General features: G+C 36.8%; 1 protein-coding gene across 1 annotated transcript in view; it reads right to left on the reverse strand.

The window, feature by feature from the left end:
* Window positions 1-3,732: 3,732 nt before the first annotated feature.
* Window positions 3,733-19,544, reverse strand: part of SH3YL1 (SH3 and SYLF domain containing 1) — a 54,170-nt gene continuing 38,358 nt past the window's right edge. The window contains exon 11 of the mRNA XM_031552256.1: window positions 3,733-4,701. Coding sequence (XP_031408116.1) covers window positions 4,502-4,701 — 200 coding nt within the window. The 3' untranslated portion in view covers window positions 3,733-4,501. The remainder of the gene's footprint in view (window positions 4,702-19,544) is intronic.

Consider the following 19,544-nt stretch of genomic DNA (forward strand, 5'->3'; position numbering starts at 1 on the left):
AGGTAATGTTACAAACACTCAGAGGACAAAACAAGGAAAAAGCTCTAGGGTTTTATGTTTTATTTAGAAAATTATTTTAACATTATCTAAAGAGCAATTGTGACTAGATGTCTTCGAAAAGAGAAATATGTCTCCTTCAGCTGTCACATTCATGACCATACATCAAGCTGCCTATACAGGAAGAGATGCTGGGCATCACAGAGAAATCTGCAAAGGTCACGACCGCTTCACAGCTTTGAACATTGGCTTAGAACATGTGAGATGTTTGAGACAGCTTTTCAAATGACAACATTAACTAAACAGAAGAAGACATAGATGATAACATAGATGAAAATAATTAGAATGGACTGATGCAAAATAGGTCTGCTTTCTGCTAGTGTGAGTTAATGGAAAGGTAAATTAAGACACAGGCTTGTGTGCATGATGGAGATGGAGAAAATATAGTTTGGATGGTACTCAGAAGCATATAAATACATCGATAATCTTTGTACTACACTGTAATTTGAGTAGCAGCCTAGCTCCCAGTAAAGTCAGCAAAGTAACAGAGATTTTCAGAGAATGCAGCATTGTTTAACGCTTAAAGACTAGTTCAAAGCTATCAGAAGAATCCAAATGATTTCAAATCAGCTGGAGCATGTCCAAGTATTTTCAGCACTGCCACAAGGGGACAAAGGTTTAGCCTGAAAAGCATGTAATCAGATATGCAAAAAGATACTATAAGTACAATTTTAGGCTGAGAAATCTTAAAGCAGATTGTCTTGGTTCACGCTGTAAGAATCTAATGATTGACAAAAAAACAACCTGGAATAAGCAATAAGTGTTCCAAGTTTCTGGCTTAGCTGTGCCCTACGTTTTGACATCAAATATGAAAGAAGAAAATTGGGAACATGAAAATACAAGAGTCGCATTAAAGTAAATACCAAGCTGAGAGGAAGTAATATCCTGAGACAGGTTTCAAAAGGTAATGGGGCAGATCTAGTTTCCAGAAAAAAGGATCACCACAGAATGTATATCTCAAATTAAAAACATTATTTTAACAGCCATAGTCTCTGCTTAAGAAAAGTTCATTTTGCCCCAAAATATCTGTATGAAATAAAATCTTAAGGAATAGCATCTACTGAAGAGATTTGATAATTCATCAAGGATGTCCTGAAACAGCTGGAACTGTCAATTGGTGACAATAACTTTGCATCCAGGTGCTTTATTTCTCTCCCTCAATAGCATCATCTGAATTTATTAGGAGAAATAACATAATAGAAAAAAAAAGCCCAAAATGATGTAAAACTCTCGGGGAACAGAACAACGTTCATTTTCAAGAATGATGTGAGAACGCAGGCTGCCAAAGCCAGCTATCTATGTCTTTCTTTCTTTTCCCATCCTCCTCCCCACCTAATTAACTCTTTAGCTGTACTCAAACATTTAGAGGGAAGTCACAAGAAGGTTAGGCTTAATTCCTGGTTCTTCAGGCAGGTAGATCTTCCATGTTGTACATAGCTGTGTTTATCTCATCTAGGCAGTGCCTGGCACTATTTCTCAAGCTCTTGCAGATTTTTGCATAAAACAAATTCTCAAGATGAAGGCTAGAAATATGCATAAGTCTGCAAAGAGAATTTGGCTTTTCCATAAGGTTAAATGGAAGGTGAATTTTGCCATGCTTCAAATATCATTGACAAGAATCAAAGTCAGTTTTTATAAGGCAGATTCCAAGACTCATCTTAGTGAGGCAGATGGCAGAATTCCTCTGAAGTCTACAGCTACAGAAATTATTACTTCTACTGTTAAAAATAAGACCTAGTGAAAGAATTACAGTAAGGATTGCAGATATAAAAGAACGCTTGGATATGAATTCAGCACTAAAGTTAGCATGCGCTAGTTCATACACTTCTGACATTTAGGCAAGTATTTGCACTTAATTTTGGATGAAATGAACTAAAACCCTTTCAGAAGACTGCAGCTTGCTATTTTTTCTTACATTTCTTATGGCATGGGAAAAACCCAAGAATTTTAATTTGCAATATTTCTAACTCAATTGAGAGCAAGAACCAATTAAAAACTTGGAAATGGTTTCCCATGAACTTTTGGACTGAAGTGTTGGATAAATTTAGATTCTTGAAAAAAAAAAATTGACTTCAAAATGTTCTGACCAAGTTTTTTAGAAATGGATGCTTTGTCTGTACCCAGAAAACACTGAAGAAAATTCTACAGTTCTACCTTTCAAAAGTTCTGTGGATCCCCATATCTGCAACAAATCAACATAGGAAGATGTACGTCAGTTCCCTGTAGACAATCCTGTTACAGGTTTACTGCTGAGGCTACATCTTTTTTTCTTCCTCTTTACAACCAGATAGACATAAGCTGTTTATGGAATTGGTAGAAACGTACACAATATGGTTTTAAGACTGTAAAGTTTGATGTAATTGGTGAAAATCTGGTTTCAGAATTTGTACAAGCAAGGTTAGAGCTAGTGTGAAATTTATAGAGCTTTTAAAAGATAAAGTAAGTCATTTTTCAAGATGTTAGTACTCAATACTGATGACTTTCTTCAAGATTTCTGATGGTAAGAATACCTGCCATCTGACCCCCACAGCATTAAGGGAAATAGAAGAGAAAATCACTGAGGATGATTGATTCAGTTGGACTGATTGTCTGGAATATGGAAGGTACCTGTATTATATAAAAATTACTGCTGTCTGATTAACAGTGCTTGGGCAATAAGAGTCATTGCTTTACACATTACAAGATGATGAATTGGACCTGCTCAACACCACAGCAGATACACTGCCTGTAATCTCTGCACTCATTATTAAGTATCCCCTACTGTAGAAGACTTGCTGCAGAAAACCTGCTATATACCTACTTTTCCATTATAGCTGTCTTAGTTTAGAAAATGATGCAAGACTGCTTTTTACTGTAAAGCCTGTAACTATAAACACTTTTGGGATTAAATCTTAGTCCACTGTCACAGGCTGATCTAGTTTATGTCAAAGTCATATCGAATCAGGCAGTATAGTTTTGTATTGCTTCGAGTTTTCTTTTTGACAACAAATATAATTCCTTGCATTAGGCTAATCACTGAGTTTTCTCTCCTATACTGCATTTAGAGGAAGAAAAAAATTTTGAAGTATAAGAGACACTCCTCATTTAATATTTTCCTTTCACATTGGATTTAGTAATTAATTAGTGCTATACTCCAGAGTCTACAGACTATCACGAACGCTTAGATTAGACAATCCTCATTTTTCCTGAAGCAGTCAGTCCAGGAAACTGAATTTACATAAACAATAATAAGATTTTATATATAAAATATACACATAAAATCTTTTTATGTGCAAGTTCATAAATTCCAAGTTTCATGGAAGCAGACACTTGAGTTAACAAGCTGTAACAATCCTATACAAAGGCAACTATGCTGGCTGAAAAAACAGCTAGCATTCTAAAATAACTACTGAAGTACTACAGCACAATTCTGCTACTGGATGCTTCAGCTTATACTGGATAACTGAAGTGTGATTTTTTCCATATGGAATATCTAGCTTTGGGGTCCGTACTCAGAATGAAGTCAAAATATGAGAGCTACAGTGCTACAAACATTGCTAATACTACATATATTCTACAAAAATATCTTCTTACCAATGATTTATTCATAATTTACCCTACTGCTTCTTTAAAGATAAACAAGATCAAATATCAAATATAAAAAAAAACAAACAACCTTAAATGAGAAGAAGCAGGAAGAATTATATAAGATCATTTATTAGCCAGAAGGGTGTTCTTTGTTGCATTTCCCATCTGCAAAACAAGTTCCTCTAGGAATCAATAGACATCATAAGCCTGTATCTTTTTCTGGCAGGTACTATTCATGCATTTTATTTAACAAACTTCTATAAGAGCTTAAATTCTTCAAAGATGAGGGCAATACAGGAGATGTTATTAGAGAAGTTGAACTGCATAGCTGATACTAAGCTGTTTGAAAGAAAGATATTTGTGTGTGTTTAACAATGACAAAAACTGAGGACTAGACATAAAGTAGTTGCTAAGAAAAACTGCAATGCTAGAAGTACTTTTAATATCAAGTAAAGGTAAATTCCTATGCCATAACTGCAAAAAGTATCTGTGTGTTTAGCAAAAGTGAAGAATTCCAACTCAGATAGCTTGATGCAGATTTCAGAATATTTATTACAGAAAGAGACATATCTAGTTTTAAAATATTTGTAACTTTTCCCTCATTTGAAAAATAAAAGTATATAGCATGACAGAATTGAAACTAGACACAAATGGGAGTACTTTTCATACAGCAACATGACTCAAAAGTGAAACTTCACCATAAACTGACCATCACCTAATAATTAAGAAATAAGCTTAAGGGAAAGCTAAGGCCATTAAATGTATTTCAATGTTATGCTGGAATAGTCTTGAACCTCATTTAGCTAAAATCTGAAAAGTTAAAATACATGTTTCAGTGTAAATTTATTGTTGCTTCAACATTTTCTTCTATATAGATTTAGTCATTACTTATGGCAACATAATTGGCTGGAAAGATGCCAGTTTGTCCTCCTATTCTTCCTTCCCACCAATCAAACTGTGAACCTGTTTTGGTTGTGACTATGATTTTGTCTCCAGCTTTGAAAGTCAAGTCACCCGGCTGTTGTCCTTCAAATGAATAAAGTGCTGTTACTTCTACTGGATGGCTTGTGGAATTACCTGCAGTGAAAGAAATCAAATAAAATAAAAATTACTAAATTGCACAGACAATAAATCCTTGAATAAAATATTCGTAAAAGGCAGAAGAAAAAAACAGTAACAAAGATATCAGAATAATTTATCCAAAATGTATAAACTGCAAGTGAAAAAAACCCTTGGTTACCCCTTTTTCTAGTAAGGGCAAATTGGATTCCAGCCTAACAGCACTATGCTTAAGTCTATGCACTATGCACTAAATAAAGATCAGCAGTTTTCTCTGTACGATTCACACAGAGAAAAGAGAGATTGAGAACAAAAGTGTTGTGTTGGAGAAAGTTCAAATAATTCCTGAAACAACTTTAGGTTTTTGTTTAGTTTTAGTATGCTTTCCCTGTGACAGTTTCTTGGCAGAAAGTGCAAACTTAAAGCAGGGATGTTAATTTTTTAATCAATATTCAAGATACAGAATAGTAAAATTCAAAATATTCACAGCACATCTCTTCTCCTTCCACTGGGTCTACAGTATTTAGGATTTTAGTATAACTAGCATGTTGTAAAAAAACCCACAAAAAATATGCTAGCAGAAAGAATGGATTATTGCTTGATGTCTTGGAAGTGACTTGGCTTGCACAGTGGCATTTTAGACCAGTTATACAAATGGTTTTTATTCTCCTGTAACTCCTTCAGTTCTTGGTGTTGGAATCATATCATGAAACTTCTGATCTAGTTTGGAAGTCATCTATCATTATCCAGTCTCCATTCATTTTAAAATTTTTAGGCAATTTCTCAACATTTCATACTATTGAACCTGTAGTATAAATGAACATCTTCAATTTGGTAATAATTGTTTACTCTCAATTCCTTTAACTGCATGAACTGTAGGAGGCAGTCACGTTGGTTTAATATTGACTTACTTTAATCCCTGGCCTTATCGTATCCCAAAGTGAAAATAAGTACCCCAGAGCTGCAATGGAAGACTAGTTAAGAAGAAGTAACGAAGATCTCTACACAGCTATGTGGAAATAATTCAGGACACATTCTTTATATTTTATATGGACATGGTGGCTGCACAAATGGTCAAACATGCAAAATTAAAGGTATTCAGCATTAGCTGCATCTGCAAGTAATGTTTGTTGGCAAAACTCTACTGCAAAAGCAGAAACCCATGCTCCTCTTAGTCTACAAATTTCAAGTAAAGAGCTGGAAGAGATCATGAGAGACGTACCTCTAAATGTTGTTTGGTCAGTCTGCCCTCAGCAATCAATAGCCCCAGAATTGTTTTTCTGGTTGCTTTTATCAATTCAAAAGATAGAGGAAAAACCCCACTCAAAAAAGAATGAAAGGAGAAGATGACGATAACAAATATATATGGAAAAAGCATAGCTATTTTTTCCATTTTGCTGATATACAAGAGCTGCTTTGAAAGTAATGTCTCTACATGTGTATCCTTCCATACATGCAAAAACCTGAAAGCACCACAACTCTTTATGAACACTGATTTCCAAGTCCTTGCCCCATTTGCTACCTACTATCATTTAAAAGCATTATTAGCTTTATTACTGTTAGCTATTTTATAATATTTCCTAGCAGCCCTTTTTCATTTTTCTCAAGATTTTAATCTCTGTGCCTTATTTATGCATGTTAACAGTGTAAACTACATATAATACATACTTACTGTCTTCAGATTGTGGCATCTTCTATCTCATATTTATATGGGGCATTCTAACAAAGGGGTATCTTCAATGAGTGCAGTACTATGAAAATCTGCCAAATCTGCCACGTGTTATAAGGGGGAGCTGATTCATGTTCTTGTCTCCATGCTGAAGCTGTACATAATCTCTGGTGGATACTTAGCATACTGTATTACAATAGATGCTATATTCTATGGATATTCTATTCTATGGAGAAAGTGACTTTTTCAAACTCCACTATAGTTGATTTTTAGACCACACTGTCAAAATCTAAATTGTTTTAAATGAAACTGTTACAGATACACTTGAAGGTTCCTGAATACAAACACTGAAATCACATTCGCAGCTCACACAAGATGGTGCTACAGTGCTACACACAGAGCATGATACTAAAATCACTGAGATTTATGAGTATGCATACTGGATTACACTGTGGAAATTCCTTAATTAGTGGTATCTGAATACACACAGCAACCTTCTACAAGCAAAGTGGTCAAAACAGAACTACAGAAATTTTTGGTTGAAGATCTGTTACTGCAGTAGCCAGCACAGATATCACTGTTTTTGTAGGACAGGGACACTGGCTACGTTTATACTAATTAGCTAAAGAGTGCAAGAGTCTTTGACATTGAGGCCAGCTAGCAGAGACCAGACACACATGCAATAGTAAATGCTAGAGCCACATCTGATCTACAGTCTTCTAGACTAAAGTAACTCCTCAATGGCATCCATCAATTCTCTTGAAAAGCGCTAGGTGAGAATAATGCGAAAGAACTTTCAAAGAACATAACCATATTGGTAACTGAGTTATAGAGCTTGGACCAACGCTGCTTAGTTTACTACTAGGTACAGATATTAACTTCACATTCTAAATCATATGATATCACATGTGCCTGAATGTCTGATGCTGAATAATTTGCAGAATTATACTAAAAATGTAAACTGCTGCTTTTGGCCACTGACACAGTAATAAAACTGAAATAATTTTCATGTGTTTGAGGTTAACGGTGAGTTTGCTAGACATCCACCTTGTAAAATTAGCTAATTGTTAGCAATTACAAAGCTTGCAGGATCTTGTGTGCTCCTGTACAATAAAACCTATAAGTGAATTAACACAAACTATTTCTGCTGGTTTTGAATTCACCTAAACCATAGTAAGGGAGCTTGCAAAATAATAGCCCTATGATTCAACTATCATTCCAGATCAGTCAACTGACCAAGGATACTGATGACTGAGAGAGTACTGACTAAGAGGTAATCAGTGATTGTCCATATATTATGCATTTTCCTTTTGGGAGTGGAAACTAGATGATCTTTAAGGTCCCTTCCAATCCAAGTCACTCTATGATTCTATGATTCTACGATTTGATAAAGTCTCTGCTTTGATAAATAAAACGTGGGTCTGTTTTTTTTTTTGAAGCTGAAACAATGTAAAACAGTTTTCATTGGTAGGCAACATACCATATGAACGTGCAATAGTCTAGGTAGTTTTACTACCTAGGGGACAGTTTTACTACTAACTGGGGCTGTTTAGTTTGGGGAAAAGGAGGCTGAGGGGAGACCTTCTTGCTCTCTTCCAATATCTGAAAGGTGCTTACAGAGATAGCAGGGTTGGTCTCTTCTCACTGGTGACAGGACAAGGGGAAATGGCCTCAAATTGCACCAGGGTAAGTTTAGGTTGGATGTCAGGAAACACTTCTTTACAGAAAGGGTTGTTAAGCACTGGAACAGGCTCTGCAGGGAGGTGGTTGAGTCACCATCCCTGGATGAGTTCAAAAACTGTTTGGATGTGGTGCTCAGGCACATGATTTAGAGGAGGGTAGTTAGAGTTAGGATAGTATGGTTAGGTTGTGGTTGGACTCCATAATCTTTAAGGTCTTTTCCAACCTGTCAATTCTATGATTCTATGATTTTTCCTTGAAAGTGAATAATCTTTCTACCCCACTCAGAATTTCTGTACAACTTGTATAATGCATTGCTAAAGCTTTTGTCACTTAAAATCAAACTGAATGAGTAACACATTCAACATACTAACTTCTACTTCCTTTACATTATGTAAAGAAAAATAGGGAGAAGTGACTGGAACTGCCACACAAAATACTGAGGTTGGATGAGTTTCCAGCATTAGAGATGACAGAAGTTGTATATTGCTGGCATAAAAGCTCTGCCAAAAAGTATCATCTTACAGAGAAGCTCAAATAGAGTTCTTATTGGTTAAATGGACACCTAGGTAATTAAGCAACCACATGAACTCTTCTTGTTCTGTAGAAATTAAAAAAAAAAATAAAAATCAACAGATGAAATGATGGAAAACAAAGGATCTAGGCAGATGCAAACATCTATGCTTTGAAAAACAAGTATATCAAGTGTCACAAATATTTGTTACCACTAGTATATAGTGTTCACAGGGATTGAAAGCCTCAGTTATTGCTTGTGAACTTAGGATGAGAGCTGTAAAAGTGAACAGATACAAATTTTAATGGTTCACCTATTATGGAACACACTGAGCTTTTATTAGAAAGGATTATTATTGTGTTTATAATAAAAATTCATGAAAAAATACAAAGTAGGCTGAAGAACTAGGTTAATTTTTTGGTCCTGCAAATGTTTGAGTAAAAATTAAAACTGATGCCAGCAGCAATGAAGATTTAATTGGTTTTAGTGGCCATCTTTAGCAAACAACTTGGAGAACAACATCTGCTAAGATACAATTTTAAATGTAGATAGTGTGTGTATATATAGGTTGAACACAACAAACTGCCTGAATGATGCTTGTCCAAACTACCATATTAAAAAGGAAGATTATCACTTGTTCCCAAATGAACATGTTAAACCATAAGACGATCATTAATTTGATTCAACAGCAAGAGAAAATCTTCACAAAGACTTTTGAAACAAAGAAGACACCTTAAGAAGTATAAAAGCAGCAAGAAAATTTGCAGTAGCAGGGAGAAAGTTTGGACTGGAAACTTCAGTATTCAAAATCCAACTCAATTCCACTAGAAGCCACCTTGTTGGCATCTGTTCAGGCCAGATTGAGCAGCCTTGTCATTGATACTGTGACTATCCTGCACTCATCTATGGGGGTGACAGCATAGGCGTATCACTTTGTGCACAGCTGGCCTTATGGTGGGGCTTTCTTAGATATCAGTGGGTAGTAGAGGCCTGCACAAACACACACACACACACAACTGGAATACCCACATCTCCAAAAGGAGGCATAGGAAAACATGCACTGTGTACTTTATATGCATGCATGCCTGTAAATGCAATTAAGAATTTGGATGGTTAATCATAAAAGAGCATTTAGGACTTCGAGGTATTCATTAATATGTTGCAGTTGTCTAATGTTGTAGTTCACTTGGTGTAATGCTAACACTGATCATGTATTACCAGCAATCTGTCATTAATGAATTAATAAACCTCTCTGATCGTGGTTTTGATTTAAGCTATATTAACTGAGCAGTTGTGCTCTGTGACAGTTCTTGCATGTGTCTGCGCTCACGGTGAAGACTAATGTTCAAACTGAATGGCTCATGGCCATTGCTGAGTTTTAACAAATAACTTTAATTAAAGAGCTTGATTTAACTTCTGGTCTAGTAAGGTGGACAAGTATGCACTGTGGTAATAAAGCTAGGATGAGAGTGTAATTCTAATTAAAATGCTAAGCTCACTAACAGTCCCATGAGAAGCCAGGATGGTTATTCTTTCTGCAGAAATAAATCAACTTACCTAAGACTGAAAGGGTGACCTGCCTATTGGTAGAGCTAAGATTAGGTCAGAGTTTAATAAAGTAAGGGCCAAAAAAGTAAGGGTGCACTAGTGGATAAACAATATCAAGAATGAGATGAGGCATTATATTTCTGCTTTTGATGTGCACACAATGCTGAGAGCAAGATTTGGATTCTTGCATAGAGAGTAGGAGCAACAAGTTAATTAGGGATCATTCTGAGATAAATATGTTACAGCATCACTGTCAAAGCTTTAAAGGTGAAATCTGAATTTAGTTACAGGACTGGGCTAGCAACAGTTATTATATTTTCACGTTAATTGTTAATAAAGGTTTAATAGATCTAGTTCTTATAGTGATTACTGCTGCCCTTTCTCCTTCATATTTTGAGAATTAAGGCATACTAAGCAATATTTTGGATAAGAGTTAGGAACCACAAACAGAGACACATTTTCTGTTGGATCTATCACATCCCTTTAGAATGTAGACAGCACAATATGGAAAAAGAAATATCCCATAGAAATTTCTGAGGACATCACAGTAGTGCTAATGACAGGGATAACTTTTAAATTAGAGTTAGATCTCAGGTCAGTAGAAACTAAAGACCTAACATTTTGACTTAAGGAACGCAGCAAAACTGGGCTATGATAAGGCTAAAAGATAGATTCAGATAGACTTCAGTTTGAATTAGCAGGTGAACCACTAAGTTCACCTAAGTTCAATCTGTAGTATTCACAAGAACAAGATCAAAGCTGGATCTGACAGGGGTGTTCTTTCACTTCTGTTTGAGCTCAAAGACATTCTTAACTTAAAGGAGGATGATACAAGAAAAGTGACAGGGAAGGAAATTAACTTTGAAGTAAGAACTCAGCCTAGATGAGAGTAAAGGAATATTGAATTTGCAAAGGTCAGAGAGAAGGATATTGCAACAATTGAATCATAACAGAACAAAAGTCTGGACAAAAGTGGAGATGGAAAGAAAAGGCTGCATCTTTGAAACGGTATTCAGAGAACAACCTATAGGAAGGTGAGAACTGCTGAAGAAAATTTGGAAAGTGATTCGGAAATCACTTGCTCTGTAGCAACCAGCAACAGACAAAATTTCAAATTCCATTTTAAAATTTTTAGCTTGAATTCAAATAAGTGACACATTAAGGCAAAAAGAGATGGATCTGGAAAGGGTTGTTATGAGGTTTTTGCACAAAGCAGTATCTATCAACTGAAAAGAGACAGAATAGGTAACTGGTTGGGAAGTTATAACAGAAAACATGGAGGACTGATAAGGAGGATCTCTCAGAGACACTGGAACGATAGATGTAAAGGCAGTTACAGACACAGTCATACAATGGAATATAAAGAGCACCAACATTACAAAAAGTTCTATCAGGTTAAGGCAGGATGCAATGTGATGTCTAATACATGCTTATAAAGGGGTCACTGAAATCTTGTAAGTAGCAGTTATATTTACATTAGAGAACGGACAGTACCAAATACAGAATCACTTGGCACCCATTACCTTTCCCAGGTCGAAATCATACCAGGGACCTACTAACAATGCAGTAGAAATGACTGGATTTCAGTGCAAAAAGCACACTCCCTAGCAATATTTCATTTATCAGCATAACTGGAGTCAGTAGTTTTAGCTGGGTGCAAGAGAAACTGCTTTAAAGAGGGTCCAGCATAATACTGAAGAATTCCAAATAGAAACATAAAAGAAGATTAGGTAACAACAATATCGTAGGGGTTGGAAGGGACCTCCAGAGATCATCGAGTTCAACCCCCCTGCCAAAGCAGGCTCCCTACACCAGGTCGCACAAGTAGGTGTCCAGGTGGGTCTTGAATATCTCCAGAGAAGGAGACTCCACAACCTCCCTGGGCAGCCTGTTCCAGTGCTCCGTCACCCTCACCGTGAAGAAGTTCTTGCGTGCATTTGTGCGGAACTTCCTGTGCTGCAGTTTCTGGCTATTTCCCCTTGTCCTGTCTCCACACACTGCTGAAGACAGCCTGGCCTTGCCACTCTGCCCCCCACACCTTAGATATTTATAGACTTGGAAGTCTTCTTTTCTCAAGGCTAAACAGACTCAGTTCACTTAGCCTTTCTTCATAGGGGAGATGCTCCAGGCCCTTCACCATCTTTGTGGCCCTCCGCTGGACTCTTTCCAAGAGATCCCTGTCTTTTTTGTACTGGGGAGCCCAGAACTGGACACAGTACTCCAGATGAGGCCTTACCAGGGCAGAGTAGAGGGGCAGGATCACCTCCCTCGACCTGCTGGACACGCTCTTCTCAATGCACCCCAGAATGCCATTGGCCTTTTTGGCCATGAGGGCACACTGCTGGCTCATGGCCAACCTGTCGTCCACCAGGTCACTCAGGTCCCTTTCTGCAAAGCTCCTCTCCAGCAGGTCATTCCCCAACCTGTCTTGGTGCATGCAATTATTCCTCCCTAGATGCAAGACCCTACACTTGCTTTTGTTAAACCTAATCTGGTTTCTTACTGCCCAGCTCTCCAGCCTGTCCAGGTCTCACTGAATGGCAGCACAGCCTTCAGGTGTGTAGTATAGTCAGCAGTGGATTTTATTAGATGTAAGATAACCTTCAGAGAGATAAGATTAATTTAGCTGCATGCTCCCACTTTCTGAGGCATAGGCTAGTGTTGTGAGACGTTAAATCTCCTTTTGGCCCATCTTTTTGCCCCCAGAAAATCCTCAGAAAGACTATTTCAGAGCCCTATTCCCCCAGTAGGAGGCGGCATCAAGTAACACAGCTTCAAATAATTCACTACTGGTTACATTCTTCTTTTTGCCAAAAATAGATTTTGGCTAGAAGTTTTCTTTCTTGTTATTTACCCTCATGCTTCTTTGGTCAATTTTTTTTTCCATATCTCCAAATTGTTACAGTAAAAATAACTTAGCAATCTTACATCACTGACTTCTTGCTCCTGTCACTGTGCTTATTTTTCTCTGCATCTGTTCAATTTATCTTAATTCCTCAAGACAATGAGTAACCAGAATATTCCAGGTAAGGTAAATTCCAAACGTAAACATCACTTCCCTACCTTCCCAGTAAGATGCCTGTAGGTAACTGACTGTTACGAGCAGAACGAGCAGAACTGAATGAATACAGTGCAGATTTTGTGGAGATCATGGATTTATTTTTGAATGTGAAAGTTAAAAAAAAAAATTGAGATGAATCAGCACAGAAGACTGTCAGAACAGATCTTCTGATGAGGAGATAAAGTTATGAATGAACAAATCAGCAAAGCAAAAAGAGGAAAAGCATGGACAGCAGAGAGCACTGGAGAAACTGGATGCCACAAACTGCTGAAATGAGAATGAGAGAAGCATTTGCGACAAAGAAAGACGGGAAGGCTGAGTTGAGTGCAGGCCACAGAATAATACAGATAAATAGCACAACACAGAGCTAAGGGATCAAATGTTTTTGAAAGAATGACAGTGGTATTACCCAGCTAACAATGAAGACTGAGAGAAATCAAAAGAAAAAGGATATAACATAGTTAAAACAAACTTCAATATACAGCTAAAGATTGTGAATGCCAGTGGTATATTCCACATATCAGATCTCTGAAACTAGAGCCATATAACGTAATACAATGTTGAACACAAAAAATTAACTTATTAGTTTGATGATCATTAATCCAAAAAAGTCATCAGTTCCATACACTATTTTGACAGTAGTAAGTTTCAAAAGAGGAATGTCTATGCACAATAATGAGGCCTGTTCCAAGGTTACAAAAGAGAAAAAAAAAGGAAGATAACAATCCTAAGGCTGGGGAGATGCAAGATTAACAATAGAAAGCCTCTGCTCTCCGATCATAAGAAGAAATACCAGCATGTTAATTAAATGGTGAAGCTATTCCAAGGAGAGAAAGAAAATAGGCCTAAAACTAACTTGTTGATATTAAATTAGAAAATAATTAAAAGCAGTATTAATCAGGAAACCAAAGAACTAATTATGCTGGACCACCAACATGGACAGAGACATAGGAATGCTCATTGTATGACAAAATGCTATCTCTTCATCTCTCTTTTCTCCAAGGAGTTATGAAGCTGAAACTAAGTATAGTGATAGTGCATTTTTTCAGGACCAGAATCTGAGCCTTTGGTTATACACGATTATAACAGAATGGCTTAGGTTGGAAGGGACCTTAAATATCTTCTAGTTCCAGCCCCTCTGTGCTTTGGACCACCCATCAGTGCAGGCTGACCAGAGCCCCATCCAACCTGACCTTGAACATCCAGGGACGGGACATCCACAGCTTCTCTGGGAAATCTGTTCCAGTGCCTCACCATCCCTTTTGTAAAGAATTTCTTCCCAACATCTAGTCTAAATCTCTTCTCTTTTAGTTTAAAACCATTCCCCCTTGTCCTATCACTCACAATCTACGTATGTAAAAAGTTGGTCTCCTTCCTGCTTATAAGCTCCCTTTAACTACTGGAAGCCTATCAAGATGTGTCCCCAGAGGCATGTCTTCTTCAGACTGAAAAAGCTCAGCTCCCTCAGCCTTTCTTTGTAGGAGAGATATTTCAACCCTCTGATCATCTTTGTGGCTCTCCTCTGCACCCATTCCAACAACTCCACATAGTTTTTGTGCTGGGAGCCCTAGGCCTGGATGCAATACTAAAAAGGGGGCCTCACGAGCCAGAGTAGAAGGTGACCTGCTGGCGACCTGTCTTTTGATGCAGCCCAGGGTACAGTTGGTCATTCAGGCTGCAAGCAAACACTGCTGGCTCACATTAAGCTTTTGCAGATCTTTAGTCTTGGTATTAAGTAAAACAGCACCTTTGAAAACAGTTTATGAACAAAGTTATGCCCTGTAGTGATTTTGGTGAAAAGTGCCAGGGCAAGTCTAGGAAGCATTGTAAGGGATCGGAGAGCATGTGTAAGAATGAAATAAGGCTTACCGTTGGATTCTGAAGGAACCATTAAGTATTCCTATATGCCAGTTTCCTGCAAGCTGTCTAGTCATCTAATTTTATGTAGCACATGCTCTACATCACTACTGAATTTCTGAATTTTGGAATTGCTGTTAAGTGAGAGATTCAAAACAGTGAACACAAGTTTTAAATTCAAGTTATAAAGAGTCATATTCTAATGTTTTAGAAGAAAGAAATAATTAAATACAGACTTAGATGACACTAGAAAAGACTGCCTTAGAAATAGTTTGATTGCCTAAAATGCATGCATGCATAGTCCTACATGTGTCCCCCCTAGAAACAAAACAATGGAAATGATTTGTTTATTCTAGGACAATAATAAAAAATGCACAGAATATTTCTGAAAACACAGAAGATATTCTAGGATGCAAAGAAGCAAAGCTACAGAAGTATGTAATTGTATGTTTATCACAGTGCAGACAAAAGTCTGTTGTTACAGTGGATTTTTCCACTCAGAGTTTATAAAAACAATCAAAACTATGAAAACTGCAACAGAAAACAGTATTCTTTTATGGAAACAGAAAATGGATAGTTTACAGTTGACATGACTACCAGTTTGAATATTACCTCATACTTAAAAAAAATCTTTCATAATTCCTATTTTAAAAAAGAGAGAGAAATAAAGAAAAAGGATTGGCTCATTTGGTTACTAGAATGTAAACAAAGAGAAATAAAATATTGCTATAGTGAGGTTACAGAATACTGAAGCACCACTGCCTCAAAATATTTACTTTATGATCATATGCAATAATAAAAACATGACAGATACAGTATATTATTTCACATGACTTTTGGAAAAGTGTCATCTTGAATTAAAAAATTTTCAAGTACAGTTGACTGGATGTGTATGCTTCATAATATTTTATGGATGTAGAAGTTTAGTGAAGTTAATACTCCATCCTTTGATAATATTAGAACTCCAAGGTTTTGCTATTCATAATAACTACTGTTTAAGTAATGTCAACTTTGGCTCAGATCTATAGGTGATGTTCGGTTTATGTTCACAGCTAGGTAGCACAAAATCTAAGACAGATTCCTGCGTTATCTAGGTTAGAATATCATGTTTAGAAGAAAGAAAGCACTTTATAATGTTAAGACTCACTATAGGGCAATGATCATTCTCTGGATTTAATACCAAGCATAGTAAATGATAGGTTGAACGCAGCAGCATCTTTGAAATGTGAGAATTCTTCTATGTTTAAAGACAAGACAGAAGCGAAGTAAGAAATACTGAAAGGGGAGATAAAAGGAAGTGCAATACAAGTTGCCGCACAGAGCTAAAGAGGACCTTTGGGGCTCTTTTGTCCTGACTTTGGAGCCATGACAACTAGACGTCATGGCTTTCTTCCTTCAAGACAAAATGAAATATCAAATGGAGGGGCAACAAAAGAGAGTAAAGCAGAAGCATAGAATCACAGGATCGTAGCATGGCTTGTGATCATCTAGTTTCAACCCCCCCGCTATGTGCAGGGTTGCCAGCCACCAGACCAGAGCCCGATCCTTGAATACCTGCAAGGATGGGACATCCACAACTTCTCTGGGTAACCTGTTCCAGTGTGTCACTGCCCTCTCAGTGAAAAACATACTGCAGTATGTTGCATATTGCAATTATCTGAAGAAATTAACTTTTCAGATTCTGTCTGGCAACAAAACATTTCATATGTTAATGTCCACTTACAAAAGAGTCTCTTTAAAGCACTCATTCACAAGGCAAAACAGTAGCTCAACTGTATATTAAATGCTACAAGTCAAGAAAACAATTATTTCAGTTCTTGAAACATACCAGTACACACATTAGTTTCTTTTTTAACTTATTGCAATTTTCTGCATTTAGACTACCTCTCTAAGCCTTTAACATGAGAAGAAAAGGTTTTAGCTGAGTTTCTAGAGCAAAACAAACACAAGAAAAAATTAATTTAGTTGTTTCTTGACAAATTATAATCCAGTGTTTGTTCTGGACATAGATAGGAGCTAAATGCTGGAAGTCAGAAATCTTACAAATGAAATCTCAAGTGTTCTATCTACATTGAAGTTCTTTTGTTCTGGATTCTTTCTTTATTTTTTGTTTTTAATTTTCCTAAATGTAGGGTCACCTTAAAAACCGTCAGCATGCACAAAACAAGAACCTCAGATCTCACTGAACAGATGCCTGAGAAGGCCTAAATATGCACGGTAGAATTGACATTTTATATCTACAGGTACTAAGCTGCTATAATCAGATATAAGCATAAGTCTTCCCATACAGATACTTGAAGTATGTCATATGCCACCACTGATCCAATTAATCTCCAACAATGTTCATCTGACGAAAGGTCAGGAAATATGATATTCAGCAAATCACTCTCAGAAACAAATATTCCCTTGTCTGAGCTGTTGTTTTACCTCAAACTATGGCCTCCCTTAAGTAAACAAAAATAGTTGCCTTTCTCTATGCTTTGATAAAAAAACTTAAGATTCTCAAAGTATTTTAATTCAACACTGAAATCAGAAAACATTTGATGTCCACAGAAGCATTTATTTGTGCCACCAGTTACACAAATACTTTCTGAAGGGGGAAGGCAGGCCACAGCTTCTCTGCTTCATTCTAGTACTTGTAGACAAAGAAATGACTCCTATCCAGACGATTCAATGTCTATTTTATTATGGCAGCTGTAGATTCAAGAAGTTCAAGCTTTGATAATAGCAAGGAGAATTTCTTTAGTATCTCTCATGATTAAAAGTACTCTCCAGTCCTGGAAAAGATGACAAAACTAAGCCTGAAGCCCTCATCCATTTTCACAAGACTTGTCTGAGCAAATTTTATTTAGAGCTAGACATTATCTATTTGTTCAAGTAGGTACTTTGCCCAAGTTTTTGCTTTCTGGTGTTCTTTCTGGTTACAAAGCCCTCTAGTTGATTTTGGGAATAATTTAAATATCTCCATCAACACAACAACAACAAAAAATGGTGATGGAAAAAATCATCCAGGTTTAAAATTACATGTTAAAGAGAGCACAAAGCAAAGCTAGACACAGACATAGACATAGCCTACAAAGTACGCTATTCTCAGTTTTGCTCCAGGGACTCAATTTCTATTTCTTAATAGAAATTCAGCAAGAGATGAAAATCTGTATGCATGGAATTGATGTATTATACTCCAACAAACCCCCCCAAAGCCCCCAAAAAAGCACTCAAACACTCTGATCTCTTCCACGTCAGCTGGAAACAGACTATCTCAAAGCAGCAGCTTCTATAATATCACCAGTTTCTGCCACATCTAACAGATAAAACCAATGGTTTCATTGGTGGTTGAAGACCTGACTATATTTAAAGTGTAAGTTACTATGCAAATTTAGCTCATTCAGTACGAAACACTGTTCACTGTTTTTGAGTTTCTGGCCTGCTAGGGAACATGCTGGCTCATCATCTTCCTCTGCTGATGGAATGTTTCTATCTTTGTTTCAGCACACTCAGCTTTTGCATTAAAGAAGTGTTTTTTTTGTCAAGCATCTGTGGATATATTTAATATTTAGGATATAAAAAAAAATCCCCTGCTTCTAAGAGTCAATTCCATAACATTTTTGCTGATTACTTAGATTTTTTCTGCCTTTTCAAAAAATATTTAGATTTTCATTCAAACTGAAATGGTCAAATAAACTGTATCGATGTCAAGGGCTTTTACTATGTTCAAGATTACATTAATGCAAATAACGCCTTTTCTGAAATCATACAGCATCACAGAATCACAGAATTGTAGTGGTTGGAAGGGACCTCCAGACAAGAAGTTCAACCCCCTTGCTAAAGCAGGTTTCCTACAGTAGGTCCTACAGGAAAGTGTACAGATGGGTCCTGAATATCTCCAAAGAAACTCCATTACCTCTCTGGCCTTCCTGTTCTGGTGCCCCGCCAATGACAGTAGTGACAGTAAAGAAGTTCTTCCTTGTATTAGTATGTATGGAACTTCCTGTGTTCCAGTTTCCACCCGCTGCCCCTTGTTCTACTGTTGCTTGCCACTGAAAAGAGTCCGCTCCCATTGACTCGACTCCCACACTTCAGATATTTATAAACAGTTATGTGATGAGATGCAATGCTAAGCAAAACATTCACATTCTGAAAAGCACAGTAAAGAGAACTGATCAATGTTTTATTCAGGTGAGTTTGACTGTTTAAGAATGATACGCACATTTTTTATTTTGTTGACAATATATCCCACATTTCTGCAACACATGCTGAGTGTTAACATCTCAACCTGAATACAGTGTCTCTTCATTTTGCTTATTAAATCTCTATACTGTTAGATTCAAAAGTTCTGTCACTGAGTTATTAACACGTGCACTGGTTCACCTGATATAAAGATTATCTTCAACCTAACTCTGGAAAACAACTCACAGCCTGAAAACAAATAAAACCAACAGCAAGCCCAATCTCATTCTATGTCTACAGAGATTCTATGGTGGGTATCTTCGAAATACTGACTTTTTTCTAATTTGACATAGAGACTTTTTTTT

The sequence above is a fragment of the Meleagris gallopavo genome, chromosome 2 (genome assembly GCF_000146605.3).
Source record: "Meleagris gallopavo isolate NT-WF06-2002-E0010 breed Aviagen turkey brand Nicholas breeding stock chromosome 2, Turkey_5.1, whole genome shotgun sequence".
Classification (NCBI taxonomy): Eukaryota; Metazoa; Chordata; class Aves; order Galliformes; family Phasianidae; genus Meleagris; species Meleagris gallopavo.